Source organism: Colossoma macropomum, unplaced genomic scaffold (assembly GCF_904425465.1).
Source record: "Colossoma macropomum unplaced genomic scaffold, Colossoma_macropomum, whole genome shotgun sequence".
Taxonomy (NCBI): Eukaryota; Metazoa; Chordata; class Actinopteri; order Characiformes; family Serrasalmidae; genus Colossoma; species Colossoma macropomum.
Genome location: NW_023494808.1, coordinates 13027051 through 13044579, shown reverse-complemented (window position 1 = coordinate 13044579; position 17529 = coordinate 13027051). Strand labels below are relative to the sequence as shown.

The 17529-nt window shown below is 44.1% G+C and overlaps 1 protein-coding gene across 3 annotated transcripts; it reads left to right on the top strand.

Annotated features, from left to right (window-relative positions):
• Nucleotides 1-703: 703 nt before the first annotated feature.
• si:dkeyp-75b4.8 (lipopolysaccharide-induced tumor necrosis factor-alpha factor homolog) lies at nt 704-15939 on the top strand. Of its 3 annotated transcripts, none has more exons than XM_036557442.1 (5): nt 704-775; nt 2343-2488; nt 3492-3578; nt 13354-13561; nt 15834-15939. In XM_036557442.1, the coding sequence occupies exons 2-5, from the start codon at nt 2356-2358 to the stop codon at nt 15937-15939; spliced, it is 534 nt and encodes a 177-aa protein (XP_036413335.1). In that variant the 5' UTR covers nt 704-775; nt 2343-2355. The 3 variants fall into 3 exon arrangements, with proteins under 3 accessions (XP_036413335.1, XP_036413337.1, XP_036413336.1); XM_036557444.1 differs by having other exon boundaries at nt 715-775; nt 2381-2488; XM_036557443.1 differs by lacking the exon at nt 704-775 and adding an exon at nt 808-963.
• Nucleotides 15940-17529: the final 1590 nt, after the last annotated feature.

Sequence of the window (17529 nt, the reverse complement as noted above, 5' to 3'; positions counted from 1 at the left end):
GATTGGCTGGTGTGTTTTGTTGGCCCTGGGTCTTCATGAAAGTCGTTGCCCTCAGGACGGTCAAGACTTCCACTTTGCTCTCTACTGATGTTTGCCTGACCAAGACTAAGTACTGCATTGTCATTATGAGACTCAGAATCTGACTATGAGAATGAGCATTAGTTTATTTCAGGAGTGCCCAGTCCTGGTCCTGGAGATCCAACACACCTGGTTGTAATATTTGCTCCAGAAGGCCTTCATTACCTGGATCAGGTGTGATACATTTGGGTTGGTAGTGGATCTTCAGGACCAGAATTGGGCACCACTGGTTTAGTTAGTTAGTTTAACAGTTTTCATAATTTCATAACTAGTTAGGTTTTTAAACTAGTCTTTATATGGACTCTTATTAGTTCATTGTTGACTCAATGATCTTGCTTCATGCACTACAAAGGACCAGTATGTATGCTTGTGGTTTAGTTATTATTTATGCCATGTCAGAGTGACTTTAGCTTTCTTCAGCAGGCTCTCAGGATTCCTACGTGTTATAGCTCCTGAATAGTCTCCTCCCCTCCACCACAGCTATACCAGCCAATCTGATAGGTCACATTGTGTTACACAGTTGGAATTCTCCTCAAACACACACGCGCACAAACACAAACATCCTGAGCTCACACGTACACACCCATTCGTTGCTATGGAATGCACAGACAGAAAAAGTAAACTGGTAGGGTTAGTATGAAAGTAGTGATGTCATAAAGAAGGAAGAAGTTTTCCCACACAGGCTGACAACTCGCAGGTAAACAGACTTTCTTTGTGAATCATTTAGGATACACCTGCTTAATTAAGAGTACTATAGAATATCAAAGATATCAAAGTGGCAAGGGGGAAATTATGAGTGGCAGTTAAACAGAGCAGGAGAGACATTAAGAGGAAATGACAGCAGAGGAGTGAGAGGAGTATGGAGTACAGAGAGAGGCAAGAGTGGTAAGGTGTACAGTAATAGAGATGTATTACTGAGAAGGAATTGTATGTACATTAAATTGAGCAACAAAAGCAATAGAACTATTGTCAGTATAACAGCAATAATGAAAAAAGAGTGCGATTTTAATTTTATATACACACATATATATATATATATATATATAATGTGGACTGATACACATGACATCAGAGGTTACTTGTTCTGATTTAAAGTTTACTTCCAAATGTAACACTAGCCTGGAGGATTTACATTGGGCTGAAATTCTCCAGGAGTTTGGTGACCACTGCTTTGGATCGCAGTGGTCTTTAAAACATCTCTGTGCTTCCTCTGTTTCCAGAGAAATAAAAAGGTACATCAAAATCAACATCTGGCAAAATAACAAAATAACATGAAATTAAAGGAAAATGTCGCAATTAAAAAAAAAAAGACATTGCATAATTTTATCACTGAGGTGTAAACAAAGTCATTCAGTGTAGTTTGAAGTAAAACTTTATAGACTATGATAGATGAACTTACAAATTCACATTTCTTCACAGTGGTGGTGTTAGGAGGCAGGGATCGCAATATATAACGCACATATAACCATTTTATTTCATATTCAAAACAAACACTGAAAGTTAACCGATGTGTCTTTTTTAGAGGTCAAGTTTTTATTTACTATTTAATGCTGTCAATGATAAACTAGGGGGAAATGTGAAAAAAGGACAATTTGTTTGGGTATTATTTTGATCTGTATGCACTTCTCTGCCATGAATGGATCTTTAAATCTTGCCTTTAGGCCCAAAACCTTATCTCAAAACTATCATAAAACAATGTATCAGGTATCAGGCAGTGCATTCATAACCATTACACATAATGGCTTTCTGCAAGGTAGCTTTAAGAGGTATTAAATTCTTCAGACATGTGGTTTCTATCACCTCAGATATACATTGATTGAGTTTGTCTAGACCAATGAATTACACATAAAACAACTCTCAGTGACTTAATCTTAATGATTTAGTTATCCAGAAATACTGAAAAATTGCCCTGTAATGGACTGGTGACTTGTCCAGGGTGTATCCTGCCTTTCGCCCAATGACTGCTGGGTTAGGCTCCAGCACCCCCGTGACCCAGAAGGATAAGTGGTTTAGAAAGTGTGTGTGTGTGTGTGTGTGTGTGTGTGTGTGTGTGTGTGTGTGTTTGGCAGAATTCCTTCTTGACTACTATAATGTGGTGGCTAAATGTGCCCCAAGTGTTGAGCCTCAGATACATTGAGATACGTTGAGTCACTGCTGGCAATTCCAAAGTACTGTTGCAGTGTTATAGCAATGTTGTGCTTGGTGCATCAAACAGTCAGTTAGCTCTTTTGCGATCAATTCATTTCTTTTTCTCTCTTACCTAGTTTCAAAAAGTAAATGGATGTTCCTCAATGTTCCTCAGCCCGTTCCATGCCTCCACCCCCCTCCTACGCTGAAGCCAGTCAGTGTCCAGCTTATATGACAGGTCCGGCGACTCCTTCAACACCACCTCCCAGTTATGGGGAAGCAGGTAGGTTGGAGACCTACTACGTTATATTGCTTTGATGAGTACAATATTATATGGTCAAAAGTATGTGGACACCTAAGCAATGCATCAATACTTGTTTGTAGGATATTCCATTCCAAAACCATGGGAATTTATATGGAGTTGACCCCCCTTTAGAGCTATAACAGCCTCCACTTTTCTCCACTTTTGGAGTCTGTCTGTGGGAATTTGTGCCTATTTAGTCAAAAGAGGATTTGTGAAGTCAGGCACTGATGTTGGAAGAGAAAGCCTGGCTCACAATTGATGTTCTATTTTATACCAAAGGTGTTCAGTGGGGTTGAGGTCAGGGCTCTGTGCAGGCCACTGGAGTTCCTCCACACAACACATCAAACCATGTCTTCATAAGGCTTGCTTTGGGCACAGGGGCACAGTCATGCTGAAACAGGAAAGGGTCTTTCCCAAACTTTTGTCACAAAGTTGAAAGTATAAATGTCTAAAATGTCTTTGTATGCTGTAGCATTAACATTGTCCTTCACTGGAACAGCCCCAGACAATTATCCCTCCTCCACCAAACTTCACTGTTAGCATTATGCTTTTCAGTAGCGACCATTTTTGTGGCATCTGCCAAACTCAGATTTGTCCGTTCGACTGCTAGATAGTTAGGTGTGATTCACCACCACCATAGAAAAATTTAATGAACTGACTTGTGGCAAAGGTAGCATCCTATGACAGTGCCAATCACTGAGCTCTTCAGTACAACCCATTATACTGCAGTGTTTATCTACAGAGATTAATATTTAGGAGATTAATAATTGCCCACATACTTCTGGCCATATAGTGTATATACTGAAAACTGCCAAGAATTGAAAACGACAACTATGAATTTACAATATCTAACACGCATTTATTTTTTTATATGCATAGAATTTAAACTTGACCCTATTTTTTAGTGTATGCTGCAAAATGAAACTGGTCTCAAGAGGCTGCTTGTTGACATTAATGCCAGTCTGTTAATTCTTCTGTGCAGTGAGTGCATCAAATGAAGCAGTTCCGTCTCCCTTTCCTGTTCTCACCATTCCCACCGAAATTACAACAGTCCACCAAACACAGCAAGGTTAGTGGTGGTCTTTTTTTTTAATATATATTTTATTTTTTTTAATTCTGAATTACTGCACCACGGCATGAAAAGAAACCTTGTGTTGTTAATGAAATAATCTTTGACTTTCATGCTGCTCGCATGGACCACCAAGTATATTAATGAAGTAAGTACCTGTTTTTTGTTCAAACTGAGGGGCTGGCGCCTTCTATTCTTAACTAGAACCAGGCTAGTCAGCTAGCTGACAGGCTAAACAATGCCATCATTAATATCACAGGCTTGAATTAAAGTACTTATGGTATGAGTAACTGTTAAACGGCAGTATAAAAGTCTTAAAAATGTCACGAATGGATTACACGCTTGTGTTTCAGTCAGTTGCAAACCCAGGCTGAATTCCAAACAGCTCTGTACTCACTAAATAGTGTGTTAGCTATGAAAGTTTAGAAATTCTAGCCTCAACAGCCAAATAGTGCATTATGGATGAGTATGGATGTGTCTGAGTGCCAAATGACTATTTCTTAGCTGTATTTTGCATTGTTGGGCTGCAGGATCCAGTATTTAAATTCCTACATAGTGCACTATGTAGGGAGCAGGGAGCTGTTTGAGATTCAGCCCCAGCACCAGAAGAGGGGCGCCGCCGGATTGCTGCTAAATAAGACTTTTGTGAGGCTGTGTGTTACTGCGATTTTATCAGGGGAAGGGAGTTTTAGTGTTGTGCCTAAGAACATCTTTCCTGTCATAAAATCCCAGTAATCCACGGCCTTACTACTTTATTAAACCACAGAATTGACTGTGTAGATTCTGTTCTTACCTAAGAACAAATCCCACATAAGAAAACATTACTGAATGTCAGAATCTTCGTGAAAACTCGTAAGAGGGTTTTAAGAAGAATTTTTTTCTTAAGAACAGTTGGTGAATGAGGCCCAATGTTTGCTTGAGTTTGTTGATCAAGTTTAATTTAAAGAAATGTTTAGGGAGTTTAGTTTCTTGACATTAACCAGTTTAAATGGCAAGGGATTTAGGACACTGGGGCTAAGATTCCTCACAATTGATGTGTATTCACTTTTACTCCTATTAGTTGTGAATTGTATCGTGAAAAGTTTATTAAGTATACGTAGTTCAATTAATTGGGTGCTGAAACAGACAGGGTCAGAGAGGCATAATAATAGGTCATCAGCATATCGCTGCTGTCGGAACAAAACCTTGCATGACCATTTTTGTTGTTTTTCACTTTTCGGCATAATTTGAGGGTCCCAGTAGTCCTTTACGTTGTGTGTAAATTTCAATATGAATGGACCAAAAGAAATGACCCAAAATTACTTGGTAAAAAGTCTGGTTCCATTGACTTACATTAAAAGTAAAATATGTTTTTTCCTTCTCCTGTGAAGTTTTCATTTTGGAGAAATGAGGTTTTGTTCCGATAGCAGCGATATAAGTTTACACAGTCTTTTGGGCAGCTACAGACATGATGGAAGCTGTAGTGCACCATAGTGTTTTATGATCAGCATATAGAGTATTTAAAAGAAGATGCACATTACCGAATGAGAACCTGCCAGTTATAAACCCAGTCATGAGTGTATAATTTATCCTATATTCTTTCTCAGTCTTGTGCATAACACTTCTGACAGTACTTTTTGAATACCCTGGGTTTTCTCAGCAGAGTAAACTTTTTAAAACAGCTGTGGGCCTATAGGAAACAGAGTCTGTGCCGTCTCTTTGTTTCCAACAGTATGGAGAAGGTTGCTTATTCTAAGGAAGTTAAATGCCTCTTATTTTTAATAGAATCATTTATCATACAAAATATAATTGTTACGGGACGGCGGGGAGGCGGACCCAAGTGCAGAAATGGAAACAGAAAAAAAATGGAAAAAATGAGTTGTTTATGATACTGGGTTGTGAATCCGAAACATACACACGAGGTGACCCAAAGCCAGGTTCGAACCAGCGATGTATTGATCGGCGCTTCGTGGCGTTGCCACTGCGCCACTGAGGAGCACAGGTAACTACTGGCAATAACGCCTCAAGGAAGGGGGAAAAGAAAAGGCGGGAAAATGACGAACGGCAAACAAAAGAGACGCTGAGAGCAGCGTGCTCAAACAAAGGCTGAACTAGAGAGGCGAGAGGACAGATAATAGGAAAAACAAAAAACACTTCCACTCCAAAAACGAAGGGAAGGCAGACCTCTTCTTTTCCTTTTTTTTTTATTTATTTATTATTTATTTTATTTTTTTTTTTGGCTTTAAGCCGCTTTGGGACAGTTTCTTTTCTCAGCCCTCTGTTCTTTTCTTTTTTAGTTTTGGGGCAGTTTCTTTTCTTTTCTTTTCTTTGCTTTTCTTTTCTGACACTAAATACCGTACCGGTCACCCCTCTACAAAGGTGTGACAAACACCACTGTTTGCCTTGACCTTAAGTAGAGGAGTCTGCAGGTGTGTCGCGTTGGGCCTAATCAGCCCGCGGACTTCTGGGAATTGGAGTTCCCTGAAGTTATGGCCCTGTGCCGCGGTCGCCCTCTGCTGGCAGCAGGCGGCGCAGGCCGGACACCCTGCCGCCGTCGCCCTCTGCTGGCAGCAGGCGGCGCAGGCTGGACACCCTGCCGCCGTCGCCCTCTGCTGGCAGCAGGCGGCGCAGGCTGGACACCCCGCCGCCGTCGCCCTCTGCCGGCAGCAGGCGGGGCCGGCTGAACCCTTACAGGACCCCCCCTCCTAGGGACGGCCCCAGAAGTCCCAAGGCCAGCAGCGCGTGTCCGTCGGAACTCCCTAACGAGCTCCGGGTCCAGGATATGGCGTGCCGGAACCCAAGACCGCTCCTCAGGCCCGTAGCCCTCCCAGTCAACCAAGTACTGGATGCCACCCCGCACACGGCGGGAGTCCAGGAGGCGGCGGACCGTGTAAGCTGGGGAGCCAGCAACAAGCTGCGGTGCTGGGGGCCGAGTCCCACAAAGGAACGGCCTAAGGCGCGACACGTGAAATGCGGGGTGGATCCGCATGGAGGGCGGAAGGCGTAGCCGGTAGGTGACTGGGTTGATCCGGCGGTCGATCTTGAAGGGCCCCACATATCTAGGCGCCAGCTTTTTGGACTCCACACGGAGTGGAAGGTCCTTGGCCGAGAGCCAGACCCGCTGGCCTGGCCGGAAGGTGGGGGCTGGGCGCCTCTTGCGGTCTGCCACCTGCTTTCTGGCCTCGGCAGTGACCAAGAGGGAAGCATGGGCCTTCCGCACAGATGCAATGAAGGCACGGATGTCCCTCTCCATGCCAGGCCACCAAAATCGCCTGCGCAAAAGGTCCAGGGTCCTAGCCACCCCTGGGTGACCTGAAAATGGGGAGGCGTGCCCCCATAGCAGCACCCGTTTCCGCACGGCAGCAGGCACGTACAGCTTACCGGGGGGGCCGCCTCCAGGATCAGGCTCCTGCCGTAGGGCCTCCCTGATGGCAGTCTCCAGCTCCCAACGGAGTGGGGCCAAGATCTGAGGAGCGGGAATAATGGGTTCCGGGGAGGGGTCAGGCCCCGGAGGTGCCCACTGTCTGGACAGAGCATCAGGCTTGGTGTTCTTAGAGCCTGGCCTATAAGACAGCAGGAAAGCTTTGCCTGTTGGATATAGGCCAGGTTCTTGTGGTCGGTCCAGACCACAAAGGGATGTTTAGACCCCTCAAGCCAGTGCCTCCATTCCTCCAGGGCGAGCTTCACGGCCAGAAGCTCCCTGTCTCCGACATCGTAGTTGCGTTCAGCTGGGGTAAGACGATGGGAGAAGAACGCACATGGGTGGAGCTTCTTGGCCAGACCTAGGCGTTGGGAGAGTACGGCCCCAACACCCACTTCCGAAGCGTCTACCTCGACGACAAACGGTTTCTCCGGATCGGGCAGCTGGAGGACCGGGGGAGATGTCAACCGTGCCTTGATCTCCTCAAAAGCCTTTTGGGCCTCGATGGTCCAACGAAAGGGCCCTAGGGTCTTCCGGGTAAGGGCGGTGAGGGGTGCCGCCACGGAACTGAAGTTCCTCACAAAGCGTCGGAAGAAGTTGGCAAACCCCAGGAAACGTTGGACCAACCGGAGGGAGGTAGGACGGGGCCAGTCCACCACGGCTCTGATCTTGGCCGGGTCCATGTGGAGGGTGCCCTTGGACACCACAAAGCCCAAAAAGGACACCGTAGAGACATGGAACACCGACTTCTCCAGCTTAACATACAGGCGGTTCTCCAGCAATAGTTGCAGGATCCGCCTGACATGCCCGACATGTTCCTCGAGGGACCGGCTGTAAATGAGTATGTCGTCGAGGTAGACATACACATAAAGACCCAGGGCTTCTCTGAGAACTTCATTTATGAAGCGCTGGAAGACCGCTGGGGCGTTCATTAGCTCGAAGGGCATTACCCGGTACTCATAATGCCCAGTGGGGGTGATGAACGCCGTCTTCCATTCATCCCCCTGCCAAATGCGGATGAGGTTGTAAGCACTGCGCAAGTCCAGCTTAGTGAATACTGCGGCTTGCTGCAGTGCCTCAAACGCTGTTGACATGAGGGGCAGGGGGTGGCGGTCTTTTACGGTGATGGCGTTGAGCCCACGGTAGTCCACGCAGGGGCGGAGACCTCCGTCCTTCTTTCCAACAAAGAAGAAGCCTGCCCCTGCAGGAGAGGAGGATGGGCGTATGAACCCCAGCTCTAATGCTTCACGGATGTATTCATCCATGGCAGCACGTTCAGGGGGCGAGAGTGCAAACAACCGGCCGCGGGGTGGTGTAGCACCTGGGAGCAGGTTGATGGCACAGTCGAACTCCCTGTGGGGCGGCAGAACCTGGGCCTTCTCTTTACTGAAGACCTCCTTGAGGTCCCAGTAGTCTCTGGGGACCCCTGACAGGTCTGGCATAGCGGGACCCTTGAGGGAGGGCGTCCCTCGGAGGGGGCCAGGGTCGACCAGGCAATGACCGTTACACCGGGGGTCCCATGCATATATGGACTGTGTCGACCAGTCAATGCGAGGGTTGTGCTGCCTCAACCAAGGGAACCCCAACACAAGTTGCAAGTGGTGATGAGTGACAGGCCCAGACCCCAGAGACTGGCCGTCAATGGCCATAACCGGTAGAGGACGTTCCAGGGGCTCAATGGGTAGGCCCAGCTCAGCAGCCAACGTGACATCAAGAATGCTTTCTGCTGCTCCTGAGTCAATGAAGGCCTGCAAGGTCGTGTGTTGACTGGGCCCCCATGAAAGTTTTACTTCCAAGAAGAGCCCCGAAGTGGGGAAAAAGGATGACTGGCCCCTCACCGGTCCCCCTGACCGGAGCGGGCCCGTGCGTTTCCCCATGGCTTGCTAGTATTTCCAGGGCGTCTGGTCTCAAATGATTGAGGCCCAGAACCGCGATCAGGCAGCCCCGCACTACCGAGTTGCATGGGCTCAGGCAGGTCCCTGCTAGGTGGTGACCTGGCTGGAGAGGGGCGCCAGGGGGAACGGGAGACAGGAGCGTGGGAACCACCTCTCCGGTCCAAGTCTCTTTGATGCATGCGGGTATCCAGATGGATGCATACATCATAGAGGCCCTCTAACGTGGAGGGCAGCTCCCGGGTGGCTAGTTCATCCTTGAGCTTCCCGTTAAGTCCCTGATGGAATACGGCAGTTAGCGCCTCCTCATTCCAGCCACTTTCAGCGGCCAGGGTACGAAACTCGATGGCATAATCCGCCACCGAACGGGCTCCTTGGGAGAGGGCCAGGAGGCGGGGTGCCGCCTCCCTACCCCCGATGGGGTTATGAAAGGTCGCCCTCATGGCCTTGACAAAACGCTCTCCCGATGCTGTGTCAGGAGAGTCCTGCTCCCACAGCGAGGTGGCCCAAGCCAAAGCCCTACCGGTCAATAGAGAGATTATGTAAGCCACTTTGGACCTCTCTGTGGGGAACCGGGAGGGTTGCTGCTCAAACACCAGAGAACACTGCAAGAGAAACCCTCTACAGGTCTCTGGGTCCCCTGCATACCTCTCTGGATTGGCCACCAGAGCATCACCCCGAGTGGGGTTCAGGTCAGCAGGGGGGGGTGGAGTGGGAGCTAAGGCAGGAGCAGGGGCATCAGCACTGGCAGGCTGAACCCCCTCAGTCTGTGCCCTGACCAGAAGGGTCAGCTGCTGCATCCTGTCTTGCAACAGCTGCTCATGCCGGCAATAACAGCACCCTGAGTTTGCAGGGCAGATCTTATGGGATCCAATTCTGCTGGGTCCATGTTGGTCACACCTTTCTGTTACGGGACGGCGGGGAGGCGGACCCAAGTGCAGAAATGGAAACAGAAAAAAAAATGGAAAAAATGAGTTGTTTATGATACTGGGTTGTGAATCCGAAACATACACACGAGGTGACCCAAAGCCAGGTTCGAACCAGCGATGTATTGATCGGCGCTTCGTGGTGTTGCCACTGCGCCACTGAGGAGCAGAGGTAACTACTGGCAATAACGCCTCAAGGAAGGGGAAAAAAAAAAAGGCGGGAAAATGACGAACGGCAAACAAAAGAGACGCTGAGAGCAGCGTGCTCAAACAAAGGCTGAACTAGAGAGGCGAGAGGACAGATAATAGGAAAAACAAAAAACACTTCCACTCCAAAAACGAAGGGAAGGCAGACCTCTTCTTTTCCTTTTTTTTAATTTATTTATTATTTATTTAATTTTTTTTTTTTGGCTTTAAGCCACTTTGGGACAGTTTCTTTTCTCAGCCCTCTGTTCTTTTCTTTTTTAGTTTTGGGGCAATTTCTCTTCTCAGCCCTCTTTTCTTTTTCTTTTTTAGTTTTGGGGCAATTTCTCTTCTCAGCCCTCTTTTCTTTTTCTTTTTTAGTTTTGGGGCAGTTTCTTTTCTTTTCTTTTCTTTTCTTTGCTTTTCTTTGCTTTTCTTTTCTGACACTAAATACCGTACCGGTCACCCCTCTACAAAGGTGTGACAAACACCACTGTTTGCCTTGACCTTAAGTAGAGGAGTCCGCAGGTGTGTCGCGTTGGGCCTAATCAGCCCGCGGACTTCTGGGAATTGGAGTTCCCTGAAGTTATGGCCCTGTGCCGCGGTCGCCCTCTGCTGGCAGCAGGCGGCGCAGGCCGGACACCCTGCCGCCGTCGCCCTCTGCTGGCAGCAGGCGGCGCAGGCTGGACACCCTGCCGCCGTCGCCCTCTGCTGGCAGCAGGCGGCGCAGGCTGGACACCCCGCCGCCGTCGCCCTCTGCCGGCAGCAGGCGGGGCCGGCTGAACCCTTACAATAATAAGAGAAAGTTTCACATGAAAGGCTTTGTAAAATTCGAACCCAGATCTATCACAACTGGCAGCAGATGGTAAAGCCTGAATAGTATATCTGATACACAGAATGCAGAATCGAGGGTAGTTTAGGAATCTAGATCTAACAAAGATTTTTAAAAGTATAGAAATGAAAAAATAGTGTAAAAATCACTGCTGTCCAATTTCATTAATGGCTGATGTTTCATGAGGCATGTTCCAGCTCAGTGTCTGTAAACTTCATGGCTTCAATGGGAGAGGTAAATAGCCTGAGTTGGCCTTGCTGCACACAAACCCTTGCAGAAAATCAAAGACCCCTAGCTCTTTTATTGCTTTCATCAGATTACAGAATTTCCTGCACTGTTCCATCACCTGGACAGTGTAATCTGCAAAGATGTACACTTTGTGACCAGTGTAGTCCAACTTGTGGTCTCTCCTGAGTTGGAGACTCAGCTCTTTTTCCCGTTGGAAAAGCACTCAGGCAATGATCATTCCTCTGGTGGCTTCAGTTGGAGTGAGCCCAGTAGATGATCAGTGGTCCCTGAAAGTGGATATCACCCAGTGATTTAGGGATCAAGACATCAACAAACTCAATTGGTCTCCCTTTATCCTTTCACTTCTGTGGAACGCACAAGGGAGCTGATGTGGGCCTTGTGGTCTTGTGTGTGTTCCTCCATTGCCCCTGTCCTCTCTGTAAGTACCTGCAACGTTGTGTGCAAGGGCTAAAAGGACTGCTTGAATTTGTTGAACCTCTCATTAACCTTCTCAAAATCCTCTCCCACATCATTGGTAGGTTTCTACCTGGCTTGACAGTTACATCTGGTCACAGCTTTCTGGCTCTTGTACCCACAGTGACCAGACTTACCCAGGATCACAAACCAAGAGTGTCACCACAAGGTTTACTGCTTTAATATTCCTGGACCAACTTCTTCTTAAAAGCATTCCAAAAAGTGATCTGTTTACATCTTCTTCAGGAACAATGCCAGCAAACAGGCATAGAACATTGTTTCTGCACAGAGCACTACTTAAAGAAGACCCTTCCCAGAGTGAATGCCCCCCCTTGACCTGTGATGAGGTTTACGATGGAGGAACTCAAATGCAGACACATTGCTTTCAATAAAAGAAAGCTGAACATCCCAGTTTTAGAAAAAAAGATTTTTTCATTAAAAACATCAAAATGGGAATTTCACAGGATATTCCTGACAAGATGCCACATGTCATATATATATTTCGTGTAAAGAGATCATTCTGTATAGATATGTATTTTATTCTTTTTAAGCCATTTTTGTATCAAATTAAATGAAAAATCATACTGGAAACATTGGGATGATTTCCAAGGTTCTGTGAACATGATTGCATGATTTGGGCATGACATGAACTTTCTGTCTAGTATCATAGGACAATTCTAGTGGAAGTGGTGGAGACTGATCCATCCCATCTGGATGGAGGATCAGTGAACATTGAGGAACAGGTAATGGGAGACTTCCCATGCCTCCATAAAAGTCAGAGCACTTCCAATTTCCCTTTGAGCTGTGGGGGTCTTCCAGTTACAAACTTCTGAGGTGGTGCTTCTGGCTCCAACCCTCTGATTGATCTCACTCTATGATAATGCTAATTATTGATACTGAATGAAGCTTGCAACAGAAGTTCGGATGTGTTGTCTCATCCTCTAATGAGTCAACTCATCCAAACTTCTAGGTCTTCAAATGCTGGACTGGTCTGCAATCGTCTGCAGTTCCCAGAGAAAACTGATCAATGACTGATGCTAGTTGCCAAGCCTGTCAGTCCCAACTCAAGGACCATCGAAGCATAAATATGTAAAGTTTTTCTGTGTTTTTCTCTGATTTTCAATACTGCTGTGGTGCTGAAAACCCTCTAGAATTTAATTTGGTGTAAACTCTAGATAGATTCAGATAGGTTAAGATACTCTTACTCTTATTCCTGGTTTCATTAAGGTAGTTTAATAGTAATTCCTTATTCAATTTCACCTATATATATATATATATATATATATATATATATATATACATTTTTATATTATCTTGCTTCAGTGGGTTTTTTTTCTTTGCTTCCAAAGTTCCAATAGCTAAGAAAAGAATTCTATCAAATTTGAGTAATTTCCTTCAGATAATGAGAAAATTATTACTATTCCAGTTGTTATTCACTTCTCCATGGGGTCAACTATCTAGTTTACCTCATTCAGAGTCTATTTTGTCCCATTGGATAGGTGCCCTGCTTACTGGGTTATTATTATAAATATTACATTTGTTTATAATACCTTAACTAACAGTACTAATTTACCCACGACTCCTACACTAGGATCATGGCTAAAAGAACCCTTTCTAGCCTAGGCTGGCCACTGAGCTTCTACTGGATGTTGCAACATTTTTGGCAGCATTTTGATACCATGAGATTTCAGTCGAGGGCCGGTTGTCAGTGTTGATCTGAACTAAACGAGCATGTAAAATGTAATAAAAGATGGCGAGAAAAGCACCTTCAGTACTATAGGTACTATTATTCATTCTCTCTCTCTTTCTATCTTTCTTTTCCTCTCTGTTTCTCTCTCAGTGTTTGTGCAACAGACAATACGTTCTTCGCCCCCCCAAGTGTTCGTGGTTTCACAGCAGGAGACACACAGACGTCACAGCAGGCGTCGGCTGCTTGACAGACCCACTGTGATTAACTGCCCATACTGCCATCAAAATATCACCACCACTGTGGAATACAAACCTGGGGCTGGAGCATGGGGCATGTGCTTCCTCTTCATTCTTCTTGGGTAAGGCACAAGAATAAAATCAGCTCCTCTGAGGATGGCTGGCAATAAAAAAGTCAGCCAAATCTTTAGGTTCATGGAGGCCAAATGAGCCGTACCAGATGTAACATGTACTGCATGACGCATGAGCGTAAGATCTGTACCTTCTCAAAAACTGTGTACTTCCAAGAAGTTCCAGAGAGCTCAGAGAGTCAGTGGTGAACAATGACTTTTAGAGCTAGGCCTTCAGTTTGGGCCATAAATGCCAAAACACAGTCAAAACAAGGGGAAAAAAACACCTCTATTTAAATCATAGTTTATTTAAAGTTAAAATCTAGTTAAAATCTTATTAATTATTCCTATTATATCTTATTAATCAATTATTAAGAGCGGTTTATTATCCAGATATGAATATCAATTATCCTGAGATAAGTGTCTTCAGATAATAATCTTGAGATATATAGTGAAAACGTATTTTTGTATTGCGTATTCGGTAAGAGTATTCCTCCCTGTAGATGGTGTCAATTTCCATTAGAATAGTTCCAATCTCAGATACACAAATTCCAGCACCCCTGAAAAAATGAACAACAGGCTCAGGCAGACAACAGTGAATGGAATGCTGCCTGAATGGAGTATTGGTGCCATCTACAGGAAGCAGTGGGGAATACGCTTCAGTTTTCTCTGTATATCTCGTGATAATTATTTTCTTTAAATCTTTATATCCCAAGAAATTAATCAAAATAGGTCATTTTGCCAGCAGGAGGGTGTTTTTAACCCTTTGTAGAAAACCTATATGATTTTTTTGTACATGTATTCTTTCAGGGCCTCTGTAAAACAGATTTAAAAATCTGATTTGACAATTTTCTTCTATTGGGCATCAGGAATTTAAAGCTTTTATTTACAATGAAAACTTTTTAAATGAAACAGATACAACCAAAACTTGTAGATTTTAAATACAACCAGCATGATGACTATATATGGTAAAAATGAATTTAATTTATGTATTTTGTATGTCAGAGAAATCATTAGGCTTTTCTGAATGTCTAGAAGGCCCTGCCAAGAGTATATGGGCATCCAGCATTAAGTTCTAAATTCCTGGATGCTCTAACATTCTCAGCCCTACTCTAAACATTAGAGGTTCCCAGCCCTGTTTCTGGAGTAAGCATTGCGCTGCACGTATTAGTATTGTCTTTGCTACCAACACACCTGATCCAACTAGTTAACTCATTAACAACCAATTACTGGGTTGAAAACAGAAAGGAAAACACTAGTGCAGGACAGGGGGTACTCCAGGACCAGAATTGGGAACTTGTGGTGTAGACCATGGTCAGTCATTAAGGTTAGTCCTCTTTATTTAAAAAATATCTTGCAGTCTAACAGGTCATGCTTTATAGGCCTCCGGAAACTCAAGAAAGTGTCCTGCAAGTTTCCAGTGTTGCCTCCCTCTAGCATCCATCCATTATGTGCATTAGGCAACTTGATCCATATTTTATACATATTCTAGGTTACAAGCAAGTATAATATCTAAAAGTTCAAAAATAGTTGGGACTGGCCCTAATAACTTGAATACTTCAGTATTTGTTCATTACTTTTCTCTGTTTAGCATCTTGTCTTTTTTAAAAATTGTAGCCTAAAATAAAGTTCATCAGCAAAGGCCTTTAGATAGGACAGTTAGTGTTAATGTATGGATTTTTTTTAAATAAATAAATTATAGCTGGTTCAGTTAAATGCCTCATAAATTCATGTTAAATTCATCAATGAAGCTAAAACAGCAGAGATGCCTAAGAAAGAAATTGCATGTGTGGGAGCACTTTAAATAATCAGACGTTAAATGTGACTTACTTTGACTCAGCACCAGTTCAGGCAGGAATATCAGCTCTTTTTCTCCCTTTGAACACTTTTATAGCAGGTTTAAGACCTGGCTTCACAAACAGCAGGTCTGTTCCTTGAGATGAAATCACAATCACAAGTATATACCGAGCTATCAGAGTCTCCTCCACACACCGTTAGTACAGCACAGGAGCTGCTCTGCAACCACACCAGTAAAATCATCACAAGTAATTTTAGAAATCTTAAAAAATGATACAAATATAATGGTTTTAAGGGTGGTTTTGAGGACAAGTGATCGAGTACTCATTTGGAAATATCAATTAGTGTCCAAAGCCGGTAAAAAGCTGTTCAGGCCAGCCCTAAATACAAATAAAACAGGCAAACTTTATAAGTTCTAAATTTCATTTTAAGTCTGATAATAAATGATGATGACCATCCTGATTGTCTCCTTCTATCTCTGTTTCAGGTTCATCTGTGGATGTTGTCTTATCCCATTTTGTGTTACAGCATTCCAAGATGTTCATCACAGCTGTCCACACTGCAGTAAACACATAGGGATATATGTTCGCTAAGCAACATGAGCAACACATCTGTGACATTGACATTTGTATAAACCTCAGCAACACTGCTGTGCCTGATAAACTCATACCAACAAACCTGAATATCATACTAGACTTACTGCTGTATTGAAAATATTCCACCATGCAAATAGTATTTGGTCGGCAGTGGACATGAGATTTATGTTGTGAGAAGCACCAACATAACTTGTGACCTATAAATCAAGGTACGTGTTTGTAAAATAATTATCCAGAAATATACTACTAATGACATACTGTATATCATCACAGTCATTCAAGGATATACATTATTTTAGGTTTACCTTTGCATTGTGTTAAACTTCCATTACAAGTTAAGAATGTTTTTCCTCTTGTAAAGTTAACATTTTGGATATAGAAGGTTTTGTTCTGACAGTGACGATGTAAAAGCTGAATGTTGGAGGTCTTTTTCATTATGTACAGTATACTGAGACCTAGGCAGTATTCCCAATTGACCATCTGCAAAATGTGGAGAAAGACCTACCTCCCTTAGCTATTGTTGCTACATCAATCAAACTTTCCTCTCAGGCCGCATCATAGCATCCATAAAACTTGTGCTAGCAGACTAAAAGGTTCAGCAGGACAAAGAAAAATTTAGAAGCACAGAGGAGTATAGTTGTAATTTTTTAGTTTAAAAATAAACTGGTGTTATAAGATGTTCAGCATAGAGATACATGTTTAAAACCTGACAAAATGTGCATGAAAGCCAATTTAAAGCATACAGAAAATGGATTCTGAAAAACATTGACATTAATCAAACAATGGAAAATGTTTAGCAACTCACTTACTGCAAAATTGAAAATAATATTTCTGAGAGAGTGCCAGTGACCTGTGCTGTCCCCCAGGGTTCAATTCTTGGGCCACTCTTATTCAATTTATACATGCTGCCTCTTGGCCAAATACTGCAAGACTATGGGATGCAGATGATACTCAGATGTACTTGGCCCTCTCCCCAAACAACTATGTTCCTTTTGACTTACTTTGTATGTGCCTTGAGCACATCACTAACTGGATGGGACAAAAATTTCTGCAGTTAAATAAAGATAAAACAGAGATTATTTCATTTGGGCACTGAGAGGCACAGGCTAGCTGCCTATCTGAATTCAAGAGCCCTAAAATCTAAAGGACTATTATGTAACCTTGGTGTACTAATGGACTCTGATCTTAGTTTTAGCGGTCATGTCAGAGCAGTTACTAAATCAATTTTTAACACATTAAGAACATCAACAAGATCAGAGATTGTGTGACTAAAGCAGACCTGGAGAAACTCATCCACATCTTTATTTCTAGCAGGATTGATTACTGTAATGGTCTCCTAACTGGATTCCCAAAAAAGACAATCAAACAGCTTCACATGATTCAAAACGCAGCTGTCAGAGTCTCACTAGGAGTAAAAGAAGGGACACATCACCCCCCACTCTTAAACCCTTACACTGGCTACCGGTCTGTTACAGAATATCGCTCAGCGGTGCAGGAGCAGCGTATTTATTTCATATGTTGCAGCATTATGAGTTGATCATTAGGAACTGGTCAGTTAGCCCTGCCGAAGGTGAAGACTAGACATGG